Raw genomic sequence first — 24,257 nt, forward strand, 5'->3', positions numbered from 1 at the left:
GACTACACTGCTTAGTATGGGCTAAAGGGGGAGAAATTCAGTATCGCCTCATTTGGGGCGCAATTATTGTCCGGGCACAAAGTTTAGCGCCTGGTGCTAATTATTGCCTCCGACTGCAAACTTGGCCTCTATTGCCTCTGGAGGAGATTGGAGCGCAAAAATCAAGCGCTACACACCTCTCTTAAGGCACTAACGCCGAGGAGCAAGGCGTAACTCAGAGCGCTGGCAAAGCTCATGTGATGTCAGTCAGCAATGGAACACAGACACACTGGCGTCGGCCAGTTCTTAAAGGGGAGGGTAGATCTTGCTCTCCATCCACACCCTGCTCATTGCAACCTTGAATCTCGGCCTGGAGAGACCTGCACATCAATTCTGCTGGAAAGAACAATGGAGAGGCCCAGAGAAAGAGCTCAGAGTGCAGCCCCCACAGTCTCTTCTAAATTAATGCAAGGAAGGTCAAATCAAAATGAACCTGCAAAGTGCTGCTCAGCACCCAAAACTCCTTCACACAGCGTTGAATCTCCCCAGAAGTCTCTCTCTCTCTCACTCAGAATGCGTTGTGCAAAAATGTCACCAACAAGAAAAAGGCAGGAAGCGGTCGCCTTTAAATAGCGCTCCCTCTAGTCCCTTCCTGACTGCAAAACGTTCCTTCAACCTGTCGTTGCTAGCGGCAGGCGGTGAGGCAGGGAGCGCCACTCAATATCCGGTCCGGGGCGCTACCGGGGCATTGCACACTCGACTGACGTCACGATCTGTGGGCGCAGGAGATCGTGGCGGTAGTGTTTAGTGACGTTGCAAAATGTCTGGTCAATTTCGCGAGCGGTGCAAATATCGCCGCGCCCGGGCGCTAGTTGCTTTGTGCCCCATTGGTGCCCTCTTAGGGCGCTAACGAGAGGCGCAAAGCAACCAAATTTTCCCCCCAAAGTTTTTAGTTCAACTTTTAAGAAGTCCATGGGGTAGTTCCTGCTTAGTTGCACTGTTTTCTTTGGCACAATTCACCCAGAATCATAGAAGTGGTTACAGCACAGAAGGAGGCCATTTGGCCCATCGAGCCCATGCCGGCTCTCTGCAAGAGCACTTCAACTAGTCCCACTCCCCTGCCCTTTCCCCGTAGCCCTGCAAATTTTTTCCCTTCAGGTACTTATCCAATTCCCTTTTGAAAACCGTGATTGAATCTGCCTCCACCACCCTTTCAGGCAGTGCATTCCAGATCCAGTTTTTAATTTACTAAGAAGCTGACTGCAGTACACCAATATAACGAGCAAATGGTTCTGTATATTTATTAAATCATTTTCAGTTATTTAAAATCAGGTTACTCACAAGTGGTGGACTGGACACTGTGATTAAAATGCTTATTTTTTTGTGATAAACCCATTTCAGCTTTATTAATCAAATTACACCAAGTTACCAAGCTTAAATATATTGTTAGATCCATGATTCTGAGAGTATGATGTTTTTCAATAACCACATGGATGCTGTAACTTAACAATCAACAGGTATTTACTGGAGTAGGGTAGTCTCAAGACTGGGGTACAGAGGCATGCTCAAGGCTTATATACAGGTGTGGTCACTGCTGGTACTACAGTATACAGGAGCTGTAAAAGTAGTTCTCTCTTAAAGGTACATACACTACATATATCAAGGAATATTTTTAAAGCAAAGTTTAAAAAAACATGTTTTTTAAAACGCTGCCTGATTGCGCTGGTTCTTGGCAGATTTTACGTTTGGTGATACGCAAATGAGTTGGAGCAGAAACTCAAGAAAACAAATTTCTCACATCTAGCACAACTTTGGGCACAACTTGCACCGAATGGCCAATTGCACCTAAAGCAGAAACTCTACCCCCATTTTCCAAATTTAGGAACAATTATTGAAATAGATATCAGAAAAATGCATAAATTAATTAAAAAAATCACAGTCTGCCTTCATTGAGAGGAAGTCAGTTCTGATAATGCACGCTTAAAATGCTTACTTTTTTTACATCTTTCTGATACAAAAAAAATGCGATGGGGATGAAACTGCCCTTGCACAATTTCCTCAGTGGTGTGGCATGTTGTAATTTCCAGTAACATTAACTTATTGCCTCTGTCCCTAGCCATTAAATTGTTATATGACAGCAATTCCTTAAGGCAGCTGACTTTAGGAGCACTGTTTGTGCTGTGCTTGATTATAAACCTTAGAAATGAGGACTTGCCTCCCAGGACACCTCGATGTGATTCCATCCCCCAATATGTCTGCGCTGTATTTCAAAACTACGATGATCCCCATCCTCAGTCCCTCCATTCGTTGTGGCTCTTTTCGTGACGGCCTCTAATCTGTGAGCTGTCCGCTACACAAGGACTCGTGATGAAAGTCAACACACAATATGGCCAATCGTTGAGGTCTTTCAGTAGCAGCCGCAAGTCCAGCAGAACAAACTTCATCATCACGGCTGAGGGGGATCTCTGCTTTCCTTTCAGCACCGCAAACTACCATCGAGGTTGGAAAGTGCTAACGGACCACGCGGCTACGGTTAACACAGTTCCAAACAAACTTACCTCTCCAAATATGGATGAACATTTGCAAAGTATTGGGAGAAAAGCTCGTTTTTTTTTTTTTTACTCGTTAAGGCCTTGTCTAGTTCGCTAGCAAAGAAGTGGAGCAGCATTCTGCAGCGGCACAGCCAACACCAATTGCATTTATATAGCGCCTTTAATGTAGTAAAACGTCCCAAGGCGCTTCACTGGAGCGTTAGCAAACAAATTTGACACGAGCCACATAAGGAGATATTAGGACAGGTAACCAAAAGCTTGGTCAAAGAGGTAGGTTTTAAGGAGCACCTTAAAGGGGTGGGGGGAGGAGAGAGGTAGAGAGGTTTAGGGAGGGAATTTTAAAGCTTAGGGCCTAGGCAGCTGAAGGCACGGCTGCCAATAGTGGAGCGATGAAGCTGATGGTTAACCTGAATAGTGAGCATTTTACTTCAGGCCAAACTGGTATTAGTGAGCTTAATGAAGGAGAAGATCTCAAAGTATCACCACCGGCACAAACAGAATCCGAGAAGCAACAGCAGTAAAACAGCTTACGTTCATACAGCACTTCTTGTGTAGGCAAATATCTCAGGATGCTTCACCAGGAGGAGAGCTGGTCACTGATCCGGAAGTGAAGGAATTTGGGGCAGAAGACCAAAGGCACAGTTGAAGAGATAAATGTTTTAGGAGGCTCTTAAGGCAGGAGCATGGTGGCTGAAAAATCGAGCTATCAATGGAGGAATGGAGGGAGGGCGAGAACAAGCAGTATTCCCGAGTCGGACAAATGGAGGTTATGAGCTGGGGTAAAGGCCTGGATAGGATTTCTCAGACAGGCTCGAGTGAAGCTGTGGAGAGTTTTGAGTTTGAATTTGTTGGGTCACAAGGAACCAGTGGGAGTTGGAGAGGTTGGGGTGACTGGTGTGTGGTAAATGTGTCAGGCAGCAGAGGTGGTGGATTAGCTGAAGTTTGTGAAGGATAGAGATAAGGAAGCTGGCAAAGACTGTATTGACAAATAGATCAGTGAGGTGACGGAGCTGTAGTTAAGGATTTCTGCACCGTTTGGGAGCAGGTAGAAAGAAAGAAAGAAGTTGCATTTTTACAGGAATTTTCACATCCTCAGAATGTCCCAAAGTGCTTCACAGCCAATTCATCACTTTGGAAGCGTAGTCATGGTTGTTATGTCGGCATCTGGTGCCCAGATTTGCACACAGTAAAGTTCCACAAACAGCAATGAGATAAACAACCAGCAAACCCAATCAGCGAGCCTGTGATGCTCCTCCTGACTTGCTGTGCCAAGATAGCTGGCCGGGAAAGCCATGCTCCGCCCCCTTGATCTTCTCACTGTCGGGTTCCAGTACATGATGCACAGCACAGAGTCCGCGGCAGGTACTTGCTGCAGTTGGGACTGGCAGTGAGGAGATCACCAAGGGGATCACCAAGGAAATCAGCCGCTGCATCACCGGCTCACCGATTTGTCGCCGATGGGGATAAATGATCTACTTCGGTGACGTTGGCTGAGGGAAGAATGTAGGGAGAACACCTAGCTCTTTGAATAGTGCCATGGGATCTTTTACATATACCTGAACAGATAGACAGCACCTCGGTTTAAAGTCTCATCTAAAAGCTGGCACCTCCGACAATGCAGCACTCCCTGAACACTGCTCTGAAGTGACAGCCTAGGTTACGTACTGCGTTCTTGGGGCTTGACCCCATGACCTACTGACTCAGGAGCAAGTATGCTATCAACTGAGCCAAACTGACATGCAAGTGTGGAATGTTCTGGAGGTGGGAGAATGCGCTCTTGGCAGCTGGCCTAACAGGGTTAAAGGTCAGGATCAAACAGAACACTGAGGCTGCACAAGACCAGGTTCAGCCTGAGCAATCAGCCAGTGAGGTCTATGGAGTCAGAGACAGAGGCACATAGGCACTAGTGAGAACCAAACAAGATGGATCCCACATTGTCTATGTTGATATGTAGGAATTTCATTTCACCCTGGATTAAGTAGTAGTGGAATGGTAAAGTGGATGTCATACCTGGACGCTGACCCCATGCTTAAAAAAACAAACTTGCATTTATATAGCACCTTTCACATCCTCAGGACATCCCAAAGAGCTTTATAACCAATCAAATACTTGTTGTAATGTGGGAAATGTGGCAGTCGTTTTGTGCACAGCAAGGTCCCACAAACAGCAATGTGATAATGAGAGGCTCATCTGTTTTTTTAAGTGATGTTGGTTGAGAGATAAATATTGGCCAGGACACCGGGGAAAACTCCCCTGCTCTTCTTCAAATAGTGCCATAGGATCTTTTACTTCCACTAGAGTTGGCAGACAGTGCCTCAGTTTAATGTTGCATCCGAAAGACGGCACCTCCGACAGTGCAGCACTCCCTCAGTACTGCATTGAAGTATCAGCCTGGATTATGTGCTCAAGTCTCTAGAATGAGACTTGGATCCACAACCTTCTGACTCAGAAGCGAGAGTGCTACCAATTGAGGCAAGGCTGATGTTGCTGAGGGGTAGCATGTAGAAAATGATTACGAGCTGACAAAAATGGAGTCTTATGGCACACCAGAGGTCACAGCACGGACTGGGAGGAGACACTGTTGGAGGAAGCGCAGTTATCTGCATAAAGGTGAACCAGTGAGGGAAGCTGGTGGAGGAGAAAGAAAGGCAGCAAACAGAACGAGACGGATGTGAGTCATAGCTACATTCATATAGAGGCTGTAGCAACCTGGAGAGATTTGAATGGAGAGCGGCGACAGAGCTGAGTGTGTCATTGAGTGTTAAACAATGCCTTCAAGGACCTTGAAGAGGAAGGAGAGACATAGGGAGGGGTTTTGGGGGGGTGGGTGGTGGGGGCTGTTTAAGTAGGGGCAGACAGTGGTGGTTTTGAAGGGAGTGCAATTAAGGCCTGAGGGGGGAGATAGGGGGACAATGTTGGTGACTAAGGGCTGGAAGGAATAAATGAGCAGTTATGAATGGAGTGGGAAGGAGATCAAGGGAGCGAATGTAATACTTCATGGGGAAACTGTTCAGATGATGGCAGGGTCAGCTGGTGTAGAAGCAGTGGAGAGTAGAGCGGATGCGGTTGGGGTTAGGCTACAGTGGGGGGAATGTGCTCTTCCGTTGAAGGTGCATACATAGAAACATAGAAGATAGGAGCAGGAGTAGGCCATTCGGCCCCTCGAGCCTGCTCCGCCATTCATTGCGATCATGGCTGATCATCCAAACTCAGTACCCTGTCCCTGCTTTCTCCCCATATCCCTTGATCCATTTAGCCTTAAGAAATATATCCAACTCCTTCTTGAATATATTTAATGAATTGGCCTCTACTGCCTTCTGTGGTAGAGAATTCCACAGGTTCACCACTCTCTGGGTGAAGAAATTCCTCCTCATCTCTGTCCTAAATGGCTTACCCCTTATCCTTAGACTGTGACCCCTGGTTCTGGACTCCCCTGCCATCGGGAACATCCTTCCTGCATCTAGTCTTTCTAGTCCTGTATACCCAACCAGGGGATACAGAAGGCTTGGCATCCGGATCTGCACCTCGCCATGATGTACCTACATGAGAGCCACAGACACCCTTTGCCTGAATTGCTCAGGACACATTGTTTTCTGAGGGCGGTGTCTACTGTCACTTGCTCAGGGCTACGTGCCAACAAAGAACTGCCAATGACATGAGTACCAATGGCTGCTCCTGTGCTACTCCCCACGTACTACTGCAGCATGTACCTCCTCAAGATGTCCTGTAGCTTTTCCCCAAACGACTTGACTGAGTCAGTCAAGTCGTTTGGAGAAGTTTAGTTGAAATAAAAGTTATAAGTGATCTCTTTAGCCATTAGGAACCCCTGATTACTTCAAGAATTTCAGGAGTACTGAGTGTGTCTGGATGCAGCAGTCTCCAAGTGACTAGGTTAACAAACCTCACTCCTGATCAGCCTGCAGTCCTCTTGTTTTTAATAAGAACACGGTTATTGGTGGGTCATAAAATCAGATGAGGGCATCTTTCTCATGCCTTCCAGGCTGTCCTGTTCCTAGGGCTTATTCTCCCAGCCCAGGAAGATCTTATCTTGCTTCAAGATGGTTTAGGAAGAAGTCTCGAATATTTGGAAACACTTGAAGTATTTCAGATTTCATTTCTCGGGAATGCAGTATGTAATTAGAGGTCGGTTGTTACACAGCTGGACAGTGGATGACGCCAGTTATTAACTCCATAAGTGTCAGCAGTCAATCTGACCTTTCAGCACATGCAAACCAACACTTCAAAAGAAGATTTGGGAATAACCTGCAACAATGAGTATTACATATAAACTCAGGATACGGCCTCCTCTACATTGGGGAGACCAAACGCAGATTGGGTGACCGCTTTGCAGGACACCTCCGTTCAGTCCGTAAGTGTGACCCCGAGCTCCCGGTCGCCTGTCACTTTATTCTCCGCCCCACTCTCACTCTGATCTCTCCATCCTCGGCCTCTTACACTGTTCCAACAAAGCTCAACGTAAGCTCAAGGAACAGCACCTCATCTTTTGATTAGGCACATTACAGTCTTCTGGACTCAACATCGAGTTCAACAATTTCAGACTATAACCTCGGCCCCAATATTTTTTTTCCCCTTTTTTTCTCACATGGTAGCTGTTGATGATTCTGCCGTCGCCATTTACACCTCACCCATAGTCATCTCTTGTTTCTTAACTTGTCCCACTACCTTCTCTTTTTGCTTTGCACCATCGTCCCTTTTGTCAGTCAATCTCTCCTGCTTTCCATCCTATCACAGACTCTCCCTTTGTTTGTTCCTCCACTCCTCCCTGTCCCTGCCCCTGCACTTGCTTACTAACCTTTTCTAACCTTTTCCAGCTCTGATGAAGGGTCCTCGACCCAAAACGTTAACTCTGTTTCTCTCTCCTCGATGCTGCCTCACCTGCCGAGTGTTTCCAGCATTTTCTGTTGTTACTACATACAAACTAATGGGTTTTAGCCAGAGCGATACTGGGGGATATAGAATCATAGAATGATACAGCACAGAAAGAGGCCATTCGGCCTCTCGAGCCTGCTCCGCCATTCAATGCGATCATGGCTGATCATCCAAGTTCAGTACCCGGTACCTGCTTTCTCCCCATACCCCTTGATCCCTTTAGCCTTAAGAAATATATCCAACTCCTTCTTGAATATATTTAATGAATTGGCCTCTACTGCCTTCTGTGGTAGAGAATTCCACAGGTTCACCACTCTCTGGGTGAAGAAATTCCTCCTCATCTCTGTCCTAAATGGCTTACCCCTTATCCTTAGGCTGTGACCCCTGGTTCTGGACTCCCCCGCCATCGGGAACATCCTTCCTGCATCTAGTCTTTCTAGTCCTGTATACCCAACCAGGGGATACAGAAGGCTCGGCATCTGGACCTGCACCTCGCCATGATATACCTACATGAGTGCCACAGACACCCTTTGCCTGAATTGCTCAGGACATATTGTTTTCTGAGGGTGGTGTCTACTGTCACTTGCTCAGGGCTACGTGCCAACAAAGAACTGCCAATGACATGAGTACCAATGGCTGCTCCTGTGCTACTCCCCACGTACTACTGCAGCATGTACCTCCTCAAGATGTCCTGTAGCTTTTCCCCAAACGACTTGACTGAGTCAGTCAAGTCGTTTGGAGAAGTTTAGTTGAAGTAAAAATTATAAGTGATCTCTTTAGCCATTAGGAACCCCTGATTACCTCAAGAATTTCAGGAGTACTGAGTGTGTCTGGATGCAGCAGTCTCCAAGTGACTAGGTTAACAAACCTCACTCCTGATCAGCCTGCAGTCATCTTGTTTTTAATAAGAACACAGTTATTGGTGGGTCATAAAATCAGATGAGGGCATCTTTCTCATGCCTTCCAGGCTGTCCTGTTCCTAGGGCTTATTCTCCCAGCCCAGGAAGAACTTATCTTGCTTCAAGATGGTTTAGGAAGAAGTCTCGAATATTTGGAAACACTTGAAGTATTTCAGATTTCATTTCTCGGGAATGCAGTATGTAATTAGAGGTTGGTTGTTACACAGCTGGACAGTGGATGACGCCAGTTATTAACTCCATAAGTGTCAGCAGTCAATCTGACCTTTCAGCACATGCAAACCAACACTTCAAAAGAACATTTGGGAATAACCTGCAACAATGAGTATTACATATAAACTCAGGATGCGGCCTCCTCTACATTGGGGAGACCAAACGCAGATTGGGTGACCGCTTTGCAGGACACCTCCGTTCAGTCCGTAAGTGTGACCCCGAGCTTCCAGTCGCCTGTCACTTTATTCTCCGCCCCACTCCCACTCTGATCTCTCCATCCTCGGCCTCTTACACTGTTCCAACAAAGCTCAACGTAAGCTCGAGGAACAGCACCTCATCTTTTGATTAGGCACATTACAGTCTTCTGGACTCAACATCGAGTTCAACAATTTCAGACTATAACCTCGGCCCCAATATTTTTTTTCCCCTTTTTTTCTCACATGGTAGCTGTTGATGATTCTGCCGTCGCCATTTACACCTCACCCATAGTCATCTCTTGTTTCTTAACTTGTCCCACTACCTTCTCTTTTTGCTTTGCACCATCGTCCCTTTTGTCAGTCAATCTCTCCTGCTTTCCATCCTATCACAGACTCTCCCTTTGTTTGTTCCTCCACTCCTCCCTGTCCCTGCACTTGCTTAAAAATGTTACTTCTCTAACCTTTTCCAGCTCTGACGAGGGGTCCTCGACCCAAAACGTTAACTCTGTTTCTCTCTCCTCGATGCTGCCTCACCTGCCGAGTGTTTCCAGCATTTTCTGTTGTTACTACATACAAACTAATGGGTTTTATCCAGAGGGATACTGGGGGGTATAGAATTATAGGATGATACAGCACAGAAAGAGGCCATTCGGCCCATCGTGCCTGTGCCGGCTCTGTGAAGGAGCTACCCAATTAGTCCCACTCCCCAGCTCTTTCGCCATAGCCCTGAAACTATTTCCCCTTCAAATATTTATCCAATTCCCTTTTGAAAGTTATTATTGAATCTGCTTCCACCATCCTTTCAGGCAGTGCATTCTAGACTAAGTACACCCACATTTCCTTTTGCGAGCCAAGAATATGCCCAGTTTTTGTCAGATTGCGATTGAGGGTAGACTGACTATGGCCAGTTTTTGTCAGATTGCAATTGAGGGTAGACTGACTATGGCCAGTTTTTGTCAGATTGCGATTGAGGGTAGACTGACTATGGCCAGTTTTTGTCAGATTGCGATTGAGGGTAGACTGACTATGGCCAGTTTTTGTCAGATTGGGATTGAGGGTAGACTGACTATGGCCAGTTTTTGTCAGATTGCGATTGAGGGTAGACTGACTATGGCCAGTTTTTGTCAGATTGGGATTGAGGGTGGACTGACTATGGCCAGTTTTTGTCAGATTGGGATTGAGGGTGGACTGACTATGGCCAGTTTTTGTCAGATTGTGATTGAGGGTAGACTGACTATGGCCAGTTTTTATTTCTGGAGGCTCTAAAAGTACAAGGTGGCAAATCACACAGGATCAGAGCAATACAGACTTTATATGAAGATCACAAGGCTCTGTGGCAACTGTCAAAATGAAGAGCTAGATTGTACACTAATCTATTATCTTATCAGTCATTCATTTTGATACCAAAGTCCAGAATTACTTTGATATCTGCAGACTAAACGCTTAACTCATTTGCCTAACAACATTCCTTTGCCTTTTATTATAATGCAGGTGTTTACCCATTTAAACGAATGGTTTAAACGCCTGTAGTAGAACAGCGGGTAGAGAGACATTACTCCTATCGGCAACAGATATTTCTGAGCTGAAAAAGGTATGATGGCACAGCAACAAAAAATGGATCAAAATGCAAATGTACTATTTAGTTATGGTCGGGTTTAGTGGGGTATATTCTCCCACATCAAGTAGTATCAATCTCAGGAAATATTTACATCTATATAAAAAGTCTAGAATGTAAAGTATAATTTTAAAAATCTACAAGATGCCAGAGCTCGCTTCTCACTGAGAGAAAAAATCCTATACATAGTGCACTGTATTGTAAAATGACCACTATACCACTGGGTACAGGCAGGAGTCTAATCCAGTGATTTATTTATATATATATATACATAAATAAGAATAATGCATCCCTGGGAGTATGTTACAGGATGGAATCTAATTGAGGGGTTCAGATGATTTTTATGTAGAATAATACATGCCTGGGAGTGAGTTACAGGATGAAATCTAATCGAGGTGTTCAGATGGTTTATATGTGGAATAAATGGATACCCAGAGAGTAATTACATGGCAGTCATTTAAATGTGGTATTCAAATGATATCAGGACCTATGAGAGCAAAGCCACTGTTGTTTATAATTACCATCTCTACTCAGAGATCAGATCATGGCCTTCGAACCACTCCCTGTTATGTGTTTTTATTGACTTTATTTTCAGATCTCCACAGATTACGAAGGAGCCTGATGCACACAAAGGTTTCATTAGTGTAATTTCCTTGCTTTCCATTCGTTCCATGTTTTGCGTCTGAGAAATGTTCTGAGTTATTGCTGGAAATACTTCCATGGCTTGGCTGCACACAGCTTTGTGTTTAAGGAAACTGATCAAGAGACACAGGAGTAATGCGTAACATGTGTGGAACTCAGAGAGGTTCTCTCACGGAATCTCTTGTTGCTGAGCGTACTTTACCACCGTGCACCACCTGCCCTACCCTCTCTCCTTGATCTGGGGGTCTTTTTTCAGTTTTGGGGGCTGCTTCTTATTGTCCCATCATAAGCTGACAGGCGTCGACTGTCTGGTGATGTTAACACGGCTTGAATCTTGCTCCCTGTAATTACCTCACTCCAGCACCCCCGCTGAGAATGTGGAGACAGTAAAGAAATTCCTGGGATCGCTTAACTTCCAGGTTGGAATGAGCTGGGGCTCTTTTCTCTAGAAACGAGAAGGCTAAGGGGTGACCTAATAGAGGTCTTTAAAATTAGGAAGGGGTTTGATAGAGTAGACGTAGAGAAAATGACCCTGATGTTTACGGGGATGAAGCATGGAGGGGGGAAATCTAGGCCAGGGTGTTGTATATCCAAGTATGCAGATGACACTATATTAGGAGGGACAGTAAGTAGTGCAGATGGGAGTCGGAACTGGAAAAGGGACATAGACAGATTAAGTGAGTGAGCAAAACTGTGGCAGATGGAGTTGAAGCTGGGCAAGTGTGAGGTCATGCACTTTGGAGCCAAGAAATATCGGGTGTATGTTCTAAAGGGTTAGAAGCTAAGAACTTTAGGAGCAAAGGGATTTGGGTATCTAAGTACACAACTCACTAAAAGCTAGTGGTTAGGTACAAAAGGTAATCAAAAGACTAATGAAAGGTTGGCCTTTATCTCAAAGGGGCTGGAATACAAAGGGGAGGACGTTATGCCTCAGTTGCACAAAGCCTGGTCAGACCCCATCTTGGGTACTGTGTTCAGTTTTGTGCACCACATCACCGGAAAAATATAATGGCCTTGGAGGGGGTACAGTGCAGGTTCACCAGAATTATACTGGGGCTTAGAGGGTTTAATTATGAGGACAGGTTGCATAAACTTGACTTGTATTCCCTTGGTTTGTATTCCCTTGAGTATAGAAGATTGAGGGGTGATCTGATTGAGATGTTTAAAATTTAAATATTTGAAAGGGTAGATACAGAGAAACTATTTCCCCTGGTGCAGGAATCAAGAACGAGGGAGCATAATCTTAAAATTAGAGCCAGGTCATTCAGGACTGAAATCGGGAAGCATACTTTCACCCAAAGGTTAGTAGAAATACGGAATTCTCTCCTGCAAAAGGCCATGAATGCGAAGTCAATTGGAGCTTTCAAGACTGAGATTGATAGATTTTTGTTAGGTCAGGATATCAAGGGTGGGGAAATGGATTTGAGGTACAAAGCAACCATGGTCTAATTGAATGATGGAGCAGGCTCGAGGGGCTGAATGGTCTACTCCTGTTCCTATGACACCTGCTGCTAAAGTTGTACAAAAGCAAGAATAAGTCAGCAGATATGTGTTGTAATACAACGCTTCATTTATCACCAGTATTTTTAAAACCACTTCCTGATACCAAAATAACAACAGTTGTTGGACGTGCTTTTTAGTAAATACATGCGCTGTGGTGACACATACATGCAATGAAACCGCATGAACTGAAGTAAAGAACCAACGAAAGTTTGATGTCCTTATTCTCAGATTCAGGCAACTTCTGGTTACAAGAACTCACAATCACGCCAGATTTCAGAGGCAGAGAGGCGACCTCTCAGTTGGCTCGACTCAAGTGATTTGTCCCCTTTCAGAACAAAGCAAAACTGCATGAGTTTTATGAGCCAGACTTCTGGGTTGGGTCAGTCAGTACAGATAACAGCATAGTCATATTCAAACTGACAGCGGGTTATGGATGAGCGGCTGCTCTTTAATTGACCTTTCAGAGGTCTGGAACAGTCGCAAGTGCAACAGATCCGTAAGAATGAGCAAACTGACAGCCACATTAATTGTTTCTGTAACCTGGGGGAGCATTGCACCTTCTCACACTTCTTTATACAATACAAGTGGCTGCATATAGTGACGCCACAAGTCCCGGCCAGAATGGAGGTGATTGGGTAATTCCCCCACCAATCATGCCTGGAGACCGCACTGCTGTAAGAGACTGGGATTGATTTTAGTCACATGATTTGTATTATGTAACTATCCTCCACTCTGCATTTTGCTGAAGAAATAATCCTGCTGCACTCGGGAGACGCAGTTTGCTGCAGTTTCGGTCATGAGTAATTTAAAACTACTAGTCCCGCCCTGCCCGCCTCCAACTCTCTGCCTGACACAGTGGTGCCAAAACTCACTCCAAATACAAATAGCTTGGTGCTAAGTGATTGTACAGCGTAGAAACTCGTCGAGGGTAGAACACTAGTTGCCCGTTACATGCCCCCACCCGATATTCGGTTCCACGGAAGTCAATAGAACTGAATGTCGAGCGGGGAGTATTACAGGTAGCCGATGCGATACCACCCATTTTGCCCTACTGCCCAAGATGAATTTCTACCCCTTATATGACTAATAGGAAGCTAAAACTATCCATTCATTGATCTAAAAAGTAACCCGTATCACAATCCAACAATTCCTGGGGCTATTAAAAGTTATCACAGCCAGGAATGCAAAGGCTTCAAATGGAGAGGTAGGTGTGTGTGTGTTCATAACCATGCAGGAAGGCAGTAAGAAAGTCCTTTCAGCCCACAGTTTACAGAAACCAATTTAAATTTGATCGAGCTAAAATTATGTACAAAAAGGTGTAAGGGCAATTGTGATTGGAGGGTCAGTGCCATCATGACCTCACTGTGCGGGTCGATGCTCTGGCACAAGGGGGAGCTGGCACTGTGAGCCCAGCTCTACCGTATCACTTAAACACGCTCCCTGCATCACTGCTGCCCCGAGCAGGAAGTGTGACAACATGGGGGGATTATGGGGGCTTGCAAGTCATTAAAGGCTGCCAGTTAAAAGCAAATGCAGCTAGTTAAAGGGAAATCTGGAGGACAAAAATCTGTAGACTGGAATAACGAGTCTCTCCACTGAATAAAGGAGTGGTTGAAAACAAACAGCAAACTGAAGCAACAAAAACTCGAGAGACAGGAAACAGGATGCTGCGATACCATGCTCCGAGGGCAGGTGTACCTGCAGTGGGGGGGAGAGAATCAGGGCTATCATTGAATCGCGCTCCCTATGAATGTGGCTCCCCCGGGAGCTCAGCATTGGAAATTGATCGACGGTGATCACCAAAACAACAATAGAAAAATCCTGGAATAAAAAACAAAACTTCACTTATTCAGTCACGAGTGGCCCTGCTCATAGGGTTTCGGGCACTTTGACGCCATTCTAGCCACAGTGTGGAGGGTAGACTTGCTAAGCACTCTGTTGCCAATCCCTAGTTACGCTGTCTGGCTTTAATCTTTATGGACTTGTTCCCACAGATTTTATAGCTGGAAATATAATTTTGCAATTCTGTGTATAGATCAATTCAGCCATTCCAAGGCCATGCAGATTAAAGCAGCCTCACTGATTGGGAACCGTTACAATGTAATGAGGGGCTGGCACAAGGTGCATCTTCCTAGCAAAGGTTTAAAGATTCTACAAACTCTTACAGGAAGGTGACACTGTTTCTACAAACAGGACGATGGTTAAGAAAATGTGGCAAGACACATGTTGTTAGCACCGAAGACGGACTAAACGACTGAATGGCGGTTGGCTTGAGCGATAGATGAAGAGACAGATTTGGTATCAGTAACCGATGATTGTGGGTGATAGATTGGATTCCAGGGTATTGGTGAGGCCACACCTGGAATACTGCGTGCAGTTTTGGTTTCCATATTTAAGAAAAGGTATACTTGCTCTCGAGGCGGTTCAGAGAAGGTTCACTCGGTTGATTCCGGAGATGAGGGGGTTGATGTATGAGGAAAGGTTGAGTAGGTTGGGACTCTACTCATTGGAGTTCAGAAGAATGAGAGGCGATCTTATCGAAACATATAAGATTGTGAGGGGGCTTGATCGGGTGGATGCGGGGAGGATGTTTCCACTGATGGGTGAGACTAGAACTAGGGGGCATAATCTAAGAATAAGGGGCTGCCCTTTCAAAACTGAGATGAGGAGAAACTTCTTCACTCAGAGGGTAGTAAATCTATGGAATTTGCTACCCCAGAGAGCTGTGGAAGCTGCAACATTGAATAAATTTAAAATGGAGATAGACAGTTTCCTAGCAGATAAGGGAATTAGGGGTTACGGGGAGAGGGCAGGGAAGTGGACGTGAGTCTAGATTCGGATCAGCCATGATCCTATTGAATGGCGGAGCAGGCCCGAGGGGCCGTATGGCCTACTCCTGCTCCTACTTCTTATGTTCTTATGTTCTTATGTTCTAAAAGCCAGAAGATTATAGGGGGTTGGAAAGACTAAGGAAGGCAAAGACTTCCTTGTGTTTAAGGTCCTGAAAAAAGAATTGGATTGATAATACAGTTTGGGGCAGTCAAAGCATTGCAGCATATTGGGCATGGGCATTAATAGGTGCTGAGGACTGAGGCCCACTGAATCCCACAGCATCCCAAGCACCCTCAGACTTGCTGAGGGGAAAAGAAGTGTTTGGCACAAGATGAAAAAGCAAACTGTTTAGAGGCAGCTTTAGCAACGGAGGAGATGTGGGAGCTATACTTGAGGTTAGAGGGGACAGTGAGGCCAAGAACGTCCTTAGCTAACAGAGTGCAGAGATCAAAGGTAAGAAGAGTTAGCTGTTTATTAGATGTGCGAGAGACATGAATCTGGGACACTACAGAAAAAGGCACAGATGGGGCATAATAGAGTAAAACTTGCCAGAGATCAGCCCCCCTCTCCCTTCAGCCTTGGCAAAGGCTGCCAATGTGTTGAGACGCCTCATGAGCTTTTCCAAAGACTATAAGAATTTATGTCCTCCTATTCTGCCACTTCCCTTTAATTGTCTGCATCCATTTCAGTTTCACCTACATGCAATGTTGCACTCCCACTACTAGCATGCTCCCCACACTCATCCAAACCTGCACCTGGAACTGTGAATAATGATACAAGTGAGGACTGACCCTAGAGATGTGAGTGCTGTACCGGAGAGATCTGCATCTTAACCAGTCAGAATTGACTTAGGCCAATGCACGAAGATCAGTCACACTGTGTCGTTGAGGAATCGAAGGAAACAAGCTTTTCAGTAAGATCATGACTCACTGGCCTAGAAAATGGTTTGCCCCCAAAACGGGTGCGGTAATTGCGATGCGCGATCAAACCGCGCCCGATCAATATAATGCAGGCAGCAGTGACCTTCGTGCTGCCTGCTCATTTCCAAGATTGTGGGGCTCAGCCTAGCGCTGAACGCGCTGCTGAGTGGCTGAACGCTCAGCAGGGGGCCCAAATTTGTGCGAGGCTAGCACCAATTAAAGTTAGCCTGCACTACTTAAAGCAGTCTGTACCTCTTAAAGGGGAGGTGCATTCTGCCTGCAGCAGCTCATTGAACTGGCAGGGGGAGACAGTGAATAACAATTAATAATGGCACAACAAGGGAGAGAGCGTGCACCAAGGTTCCCAGCTTCAGCACTGGAGGCTTTGGTGCAGGAGGTGCATAGAAGGAGAGAGGTGCTGTTTCTATGGGGGCCAGGAGGCCCTCCAGACGACTGTGTAAAGTGCAATGGGAGCAGATAGCTGCTGTGGTGAATGCCAGCAGTGTAGCCCCGAGGACCTGGACGCAGTGCAGGAAGAAGTTTAATGACCTCACACGAGTGGTCAAGTTCAGCGAATTCATCTTCAAATGCCATATCCCACCATCTGCACCACTAGCCTCACACACTGCTCATAGCACCACACCATCAGTCACCTACCACCAATCTCTACCAAACATGACTCATACCTCACATTCATAGCTTCACCTCACCCTCACACACTTACCACTGCTGCAAGCCGCACACCCACATATCACAGCTTGCACACACTGACTTCAACCATGACAGACACATCACCCAAACACACCACACTCACTGACACACTTGCATTTCTCTTTAAGGAAACGGTGGCTCACAACTGGCACCAGCAGGACCTAACCGGCGGGGGACAGGCGCACCTGCATAACCTGACCCCCATAGAGGAGAAGGTGTTGGTCATTATTGAGAGGGACATCACTGAGCCCGTGGCTAGCGGTGGGGCTGAAAGAATACAAGAGGCCGGTATCCTCATATGTAATCCTCCTTCTCACATCCCACTTCCCCCTCATTCCACAATCTCTTCTGATTTACAAGCTGCACATGGTGTAAGCATGCACCTCTTGCGTTCTCCCTCCCCTCACCACAACCCTACCCGTTTGCCTTTCTCATTTCAGAGGCCCAAGAAATCCAACCTGCCCAGCCAGTGATGCAAGAGAGGAGAGTGATGATGAAGAAGAAACACCGTCGCTCGATCTGACACTCGCAGCCACCAGTTCAGATACTGGCACTGCGCGCAGTTTAGAGGCTAGCTTAGAGGTGGGATCTGCACGAGATGAGTCACCGGGCATGAGTGGGCTGCAGCCAAGGCAGGGGGAAAAGGTAGTGCAGGTGCCAGCTCCCCGGAGGGCGAGGTTGCATGAGTTCTACTGCAGAGGACTCAGATGAGGACGTCGATGGGGCGGCCTACAGAAAAACACTGACAGTTACGCACAACGAAATGCTTGGTGCATTGGCAGGCCTGCCAGAAAGCCTGAGTGCAATGGAGTTCGGCACCAACCTTGCACAGGGCTTTGCGCAGAGCTTGGAGCCCATGATTTAGAACATGAAAAGGGTGGGCAGATCCATTAGCGCACTGGTGGACCCAACCATGATGCAGCGTCTGATGGTCGTGTCTCAGCTTCCATTGGAGCACAAGCAGAAGCCACCCAATGTCCGAGTGCTGCAGTCGAAGCTCAGACTTCTGTCATGCAGGCTCAGACTGCTGCTATCATGGCTGCATTTACCAGTGTGTAAAGGGGCTTGCAGGGTGTCACAGCAGTCCAGCATTCTGTCCTCCAACAGATTACTAGGATTGCTGAGGCGTCGCCCCGGGGGAGTGGCAGTGGCTCCGTGGAGCATGAACCTGCCGTCCTCTCTCAGGATGACAGCATTCGTCCTCCCACCCCTGCCACTCCGCCAGTGCCCTTGCTGTTGCCTGTCAGCCAGCCAGCCCAGACTGCTGCCGCCCATGCCGAGATGGTGCAGTGTACAGCCGGGCCTACTAGGCCCACAGCTGCTCAAGGGCATCCTGCAAGGCCATCTGCAGTCTCCCACACTGAAAGTCAGCAGCCTTCCACCAGCCATGCTGCAGCAGCACTGCATAGGAGCTCTAGGACAGGCAAAGGCACACGGACAACAGGCACTAAGGGAATGTACAAGGGTGATTAGTTGACTTTGTTATGTAATATTAGATGGATTGACGTATAAAGTTGGATTAGAATGTTTCATTTGTGATGGCTTTCATTTCAGCATTGTGGCCCGGAGGACACTGTGATGGTCAGTAACAGAGGGAAGGTAAGGTGTGGGACTATTGTTGAATGTGGAATTGGGGATGCGTTCACTGGTACCGCAGTCGCACACCAACTGCACATTCAGCGAGTGGAAACCTTTACAGTTGCGATACATCTCAGTATTTAGATGCGGTGCCCTGCAAAGCCACGTGCATGCAGTCGATGGTGCCCTGCACCGTGGGGAAGCCCACAATCCTGGCAATGCCCCATGCACTCTCCGCCTGCTTCTCTCTGGTCAGAGAGAAGACAATGAACTCCCTCTCCTGGCATAAAGAGCGTCTGTCACCTCTCTTATGCAGCAGTGGACGGTGAACTGGGAGATGTTACAGATGTCGCCTGCTCCAGCCTGGAAGGATCACAACGCGAAGAAATTCAGGACCACGGTCACCTTCACAGCCACTGGCAGCACTGTCCTTGCCCTGGTGTGAAGCTGCAGGTCTGGTTGCAAGAGGTGGCACAGTTCTGTGAGCACCTCCTTCGTAATGTGCAGACGCCTCACACACTGCTCCTGGTTCAGGCTGAGGTAAGAGAATTGCTCTCGGAAGAGTAATTACTCCTGCTGAGAGACCTCCTCCTCCCTCTGCGAGCAGCTTGTCCTCTTCTTTGCTGCCTCTGCTCCATTTTCCTGTCACAGAATCACAACAGTGCAGATAGAGGCCATTTCGGCCCATCGAGCCTACACCGACACATATGCCACCCGATCCCCGTAACCCCTCCACCAACACATATCCCACCCTATCCCCGTAACCCCATGTATTTAATCCCCCTAACACTAAGGGTCAATTTATCATAGCCAATCAACCTAACCTGCACATCTTTGGACTGTGGGAGGAAACCGGAGCACCCGGAGAAAACCCACGCAAACACGGGGAGAATGTGCAAACTCCACACAGACAGTCACCCGAAGCCGGATTCGAACCTGGGTCCCTGGCGCTGTGAGGCAACAGTGCTAACCACTATGCCACCGTGCTGCCCACCGTGCTGTCGTGCTGCAGGTCAAGGGGGATGACAACTAGAGCCCCCATGACTGGTCTGACCAGAATCCTTGAAGTCAGAAGCAAGGCCTTCTCCACTTGCAGCACCACTCCTTGTCACCTCTCCAACTTTAAACAGCTCTGGAAAGGTCCAAACACTTCCACAAACTTACACAGAGCCAGTAGAAATTAATCAGCGACTAACCTGAGTGGTTGCTGATCCCTTTAAATATTGCTGGTGGGGGGTCCTTGCTGCTGCTGAACGCATGTTCAGCTGTGCGAGGTTAAGACTGGGCGTTAGCTGCAGTGTTGAGGACGAAAATGGCAGTGCTGGCGTCAAATCAGCGTTGAACTCTAACTGACATCACAATCTGCCTACTCTACATATTTCTGGTGCACGCGAACACCCTCACCAAGATGGCGTCTGGCACGATATGCACCTGAGGTGTGCACCCATGGTGCGGACGCCATTTTCGTGACAAAATGGCATCCGTAGCGCCGAAAAATCGGACGCTGCGGAGCTGAATTTTTCCACTGATTCAGCCATTGACCTGTGAGGTGACTGGAGACTAAGAACCCTGAGGCAGTCGATGCAGAAGAAATTTGAATGCAATAAAGGAGAGAATAGGTTTAGATGAAGAGCGGAGGATTATGAAAATGGGGCCGACTGGGGACAGAGTGGTAAATGTGAAAGATTGGGGAAAGACTGGTGTGTGTGGTATGTTGGTGACAGATAAGTGTGATTGATTCAATGGTACTCGTTCTTTGTAATTTGCCCACAAGAAGATCTTGTTGCTCATTAGTTTCAGCGGGGAGAAGGTGTTGCGAGCTGGGCGAAGGAACGTGTACTCAGAAATGCCAAGAGGATCCATCCCAGACCAGAAGACAAGTCAATGGGCACCAGAAGCACGTTAATAGTTAAAAATCATTGTTCCCTTTCTGACAAAGGTTATTCCTCTGGCCCACGAGGAAACCTTTTGGAAAAACTATTAACTTACCTATTCGGCCCTCTACTGAGCCTGCTACTTCTTGTTGCCCATAGTTGCTGGCAGAGCTGAAAACGTCTTAAAATGGTGTCAGGGTCTGAATGACATCATCAGACCCTGACTTTTGCATTTTAATTAAGCCCGTGCCTGCCTGAATCACGCCGGTAAAAGTAGCGAGTGTGGATGGGATGAGTATCACGCTGCCGCAATTTTAACGCGCCACCCCTGCACGCCCCATTCTCGTTGGGAGCAGGGGTTTTAAAATTGGGGCTGAAATATAAAAGGATAATTCGCAAATGCTGGAAATCTGAAATAAAAGCTGAAAGATGCTGCAAATAGCAGGTCAGTCAGCATTGCTAAAGAGGAAGGACAGGTTGTAACGCAGTACATGCATGAAAGGCACACACCCAGAAACAAAATTCAGGCCCTGATGGACCCAAGTTAATCATTGAGTCTTCATGTATAAGGTCTGCTGTGGTGATTATTTTATTGGATGTGATTGAAGAGACCCCAAGTAAGGCCACGGAACACAAAGAGGCTGCATTCCTGAGGTGTTTAAATATTAAAAGGCAGCCCATAATTTTCCAGTTAAAATAAAAATTGTCTTCAGTAAAGCAGGATAGTGAGAGCTCAGAATACAATGTGCAACATTCCTGAGGAACCAGGGCTCCTCACCTCACCTGCATCTACTCCATGGGAACTGACGAGGGCACACGTGCATCACACGTGTATGTCACACTTACTAATAGGGAGCTGTATGCAACACTGTGAGGATCTGTCCAGGGTCCAAATCCTGGAACTCCTGGACATATATTACTGTTCCTTCATCGTCGCTGGGTCAAAATCCTGGAACTCCCTCCCTAACAGCACTGTGGGAGTACCTTCACCACATGGACTGCAGCGGTTCAAGAAGAAGGCTCACCACCAAAGCTCCCCCTAAACTTCCAGGACACTCATTATTCAAATGGCACAGACCAGCAAATAAGGAATACAGTCACAAATTGAACATCGTTGCCTGGGGCTTTGTGGGCCAGCATGTGGCCTTTAGCCATAGCTTGGAAACCCCTGCACAAACAGATATGGGCCAATTGCTCCCTTATACCTGCAGTGAACTGTATAGGAGCCGACTTACAGGTACACACAGGATATATACCTGCTGAAGACTTTCAATGCGATCGTAATAATTCAGGTCCCTCCGGCTGCCTAAAGATCTAAATTTTATTTTGGGGGGGGAGGGTGGGTTACATAAGGGATGGCGATTTTAACGGAGGGTGGGATTGGTGCAGGTGGGGGCTGAGGCGATTGGGATTTTAACGGAGGGTGGGATTGGTGCAGGTGGGGGCTGAGGCGATTGGGATTTTAACGGAGGGTGGGATTGGTGCAGTGGGGGCTGAGGCGATTGGGATTTTAACGGAGGGTGGGATTGGTGCAGTGGGGGCTGAGGCGATTGGGATTTTAACGGAGGGTGGGATTGGTGCAGTGGGGGCTGAGGCGATTGGGATTTTAATGGAGGGTGGGATTGGTGCAGTGGGGGCTGAGGCGATTGGGATTTTAACGGAGGGTGGGATTGGTGCAGGTGGGGGCTGATGTGAATGGGATTTTAACGGAGGGTGGGATTGGTGCAGGTGGGGGCTGAGGCGATTGGGATTTTAATGGAGGGTGGGATTGGTGCAGTGGGGGCTGAGGCGATTGGGATTTTAACGGAGGGTGGGATTGGTGCAGGTGGGGGCTGAGGTGAATGGGATTTTAACGGAGGGTGGGATTGGTGCAGGTGGGGGCTGAGGCGATTGGGATTTTAACGGAGGGTGGGATTGGTGCAGTGGGGGCTGAGGCGATTGGGATTTTAATGGAGGGTGGGATTGGTGCAGGTGGGCTCTGAGGCGATTGGGATTTTAATGGAGGGTGGGATTGGTGCAGTGGGGGCTGAGGCGAATGGGATTTTAATGGAGGGTGGGATTGGTGCAGTGGGGGCTGAGGCGACTGGGATTTTAATGGATGTTGGGATTGGTGCAGTGGGGGCTGAGGCGACTGGGATTTTAATGGAGGGTGGGATTGGTGCAGTGGGGGCTGAGGCGATTGGGATTTTAATGGATGTTGGGATTGGTGCAGTGGGGGCTGAGGCGACTGGGATTTTAATGGATGTTGGGATTGGTGCAGGTGGGGGCTGAGGCGATTGGGATTTTAACGGAGGGTGGGATTGGTGCAGTGGGGGCTGAGGCGACTGGGATTTTAATTCCTGGGCCTCAGCTGCATTGGCCCTGTCAGTCTCCCTCCCGAAGTCGGCGGGAAACACTACCCGGCCAGCGGGCGGGATTTCGGGCGGCAGGATGCCGGCGCCAGGGATCCCATAGGAATGGCCCCCCAGCAGTCAGGTAAGTGCATAGGAGGGGGTTGGACGGTCGGAGAGGGAGTGAAGCCCGGGGCAAGGGAGGCCCCAGGTTTCCATGTGGTGCCCAGGAGCAGCACTTCTGCTGCCCTCCCCCCGGCCCTCAAGGAAACAAAAAGAAAAATTTAAGGTAAACGTATCTTTCTGGGCCTCTGCTGCCCTCGCTCCTCTTCCCAACAGGTTAGGCCTGGCGGTGAAGCCATGAGGGTTTCCTCACACGGGCCAATCTGGGGTTAAGATTGCAGTCGGGTCTCGATGATGCCATCCGAGCCCAATTTACATATTTAAAGCAGGACCCTGTTGTCTTCTGACAGGTGTCCTGCTCACCTAATAAAAAGAGCAGGTTAATATTGGGACCCGTGGATGCCAGCGGGGTCAGAGGGGGTAAGTCGCACGGGGCATTTTAACTGCCCCCCTACTCAGTTTCCGTTTGTTGTTTGGGGAGGGGGGGTGGTAAGAAGAAATTGTTTCACATGAGCAGCTACTGCCCCAGTGAAGGTTACAACTCCACTTGGCATGGTCAGGTATTGCTGCTACTGAGCGTGACTGTAACATCTTGCACTTCCGTGAAGCGATTTTTCTGTCTTAAATACTGCAGAAATTATTGTAGACTAACTGTATATAATCAGACATCCATTGAGAGTTAAAACAATGTTGCACAAGGCAATGAGGGTCAGTTTGACTTTGTGCAATAGTGTAAACGGGTGGTAGCGAGTCAGCAGCCTGTTTTACATCTCTCCCATCTGAAGTCATTGTAAATAAAAATCAGGAGAGATGTAAAACGTGCTGTCGACTTTCTATCACCTGTTTACAGTATTGCACAAAGTCAAACGACCCCCAATCACAGTGTGAGATAAACATTCAATATGCTCATCAGATCAGCTGATGTACACGTTGTGCTAAAAAAATAAATAGGCTTTATCAAAGCTTTCCATCCACAAGCAGATAAGAAAAAAATCCCTTGGAAACGATAATGTACATGAAGGAACTGAGCAAAAAGAGGCAGCGGTATCATTCAGAGCTGTCAGGGGCAACAGCTGCCAAGTATGTGGCTGTGTTTTCCCTCTCTCGTCTCTCTCTCTCTCCCCACCCCCACCCCCAATCTGCAAATGGCATTGACCTACCGAGTAAGCAGACAGTATTTGCAATGCTCCGGTCCCTGGGGAGAAATCCATAGGTGCCCAGATAGGGGGAGACCACGAGCTGCACCAGTCGCTCCAGCTGAACGTATTCCTCACTTGGACCTTTAGGCTCATGGGCCCCCTAGCAAAAGAAGCATCAGAAAATGAACCGTTTGAAGACGGTTTGGAGTGTTGCTGTGAAGCGCACCGTATCTTTATTAGGG

General features: G+C 47.5%; 1 protein-coding gene across 1 annotated transcript in view; it reads right to left on the reverse strand.

Moving 5' to 3' along the window:
* LOC147106600 (proline-rich protein 5-like) overlaps window positions 1–24,257 on the reverse strand; it is a 173,170-nt gene that overhangs the window by 6,370 nt on the left and 142,543 nt on the right. Inside the window, exon 8 of the mRNA XM_086007583.1 lies at window positions 24,037–24,175. Coding sequence (XP_085863709.1) covers window positions 24,037–24,175 — 139 coding nt within the window. The remainder of the gene's footprint in view (window positions 1–24,036; window positions 24,176–24,257) is intronic.

The sequence above is a fragment of the Somniosus microcephalus genome, chromosome 15 (assembly GCF_052327205.1).
Source record: "Somniosus microcephalus isolate GS21.2 chromosome 15, FLI_Smic_1.0, whole genome shotgun sequence".
Lineage (NCBI taxonomy): Eukaryota > Metazoa > Chordata > Chondrichthyes > Squaliformes > Somniosidae > Somniosus > Somniosus microcephalus.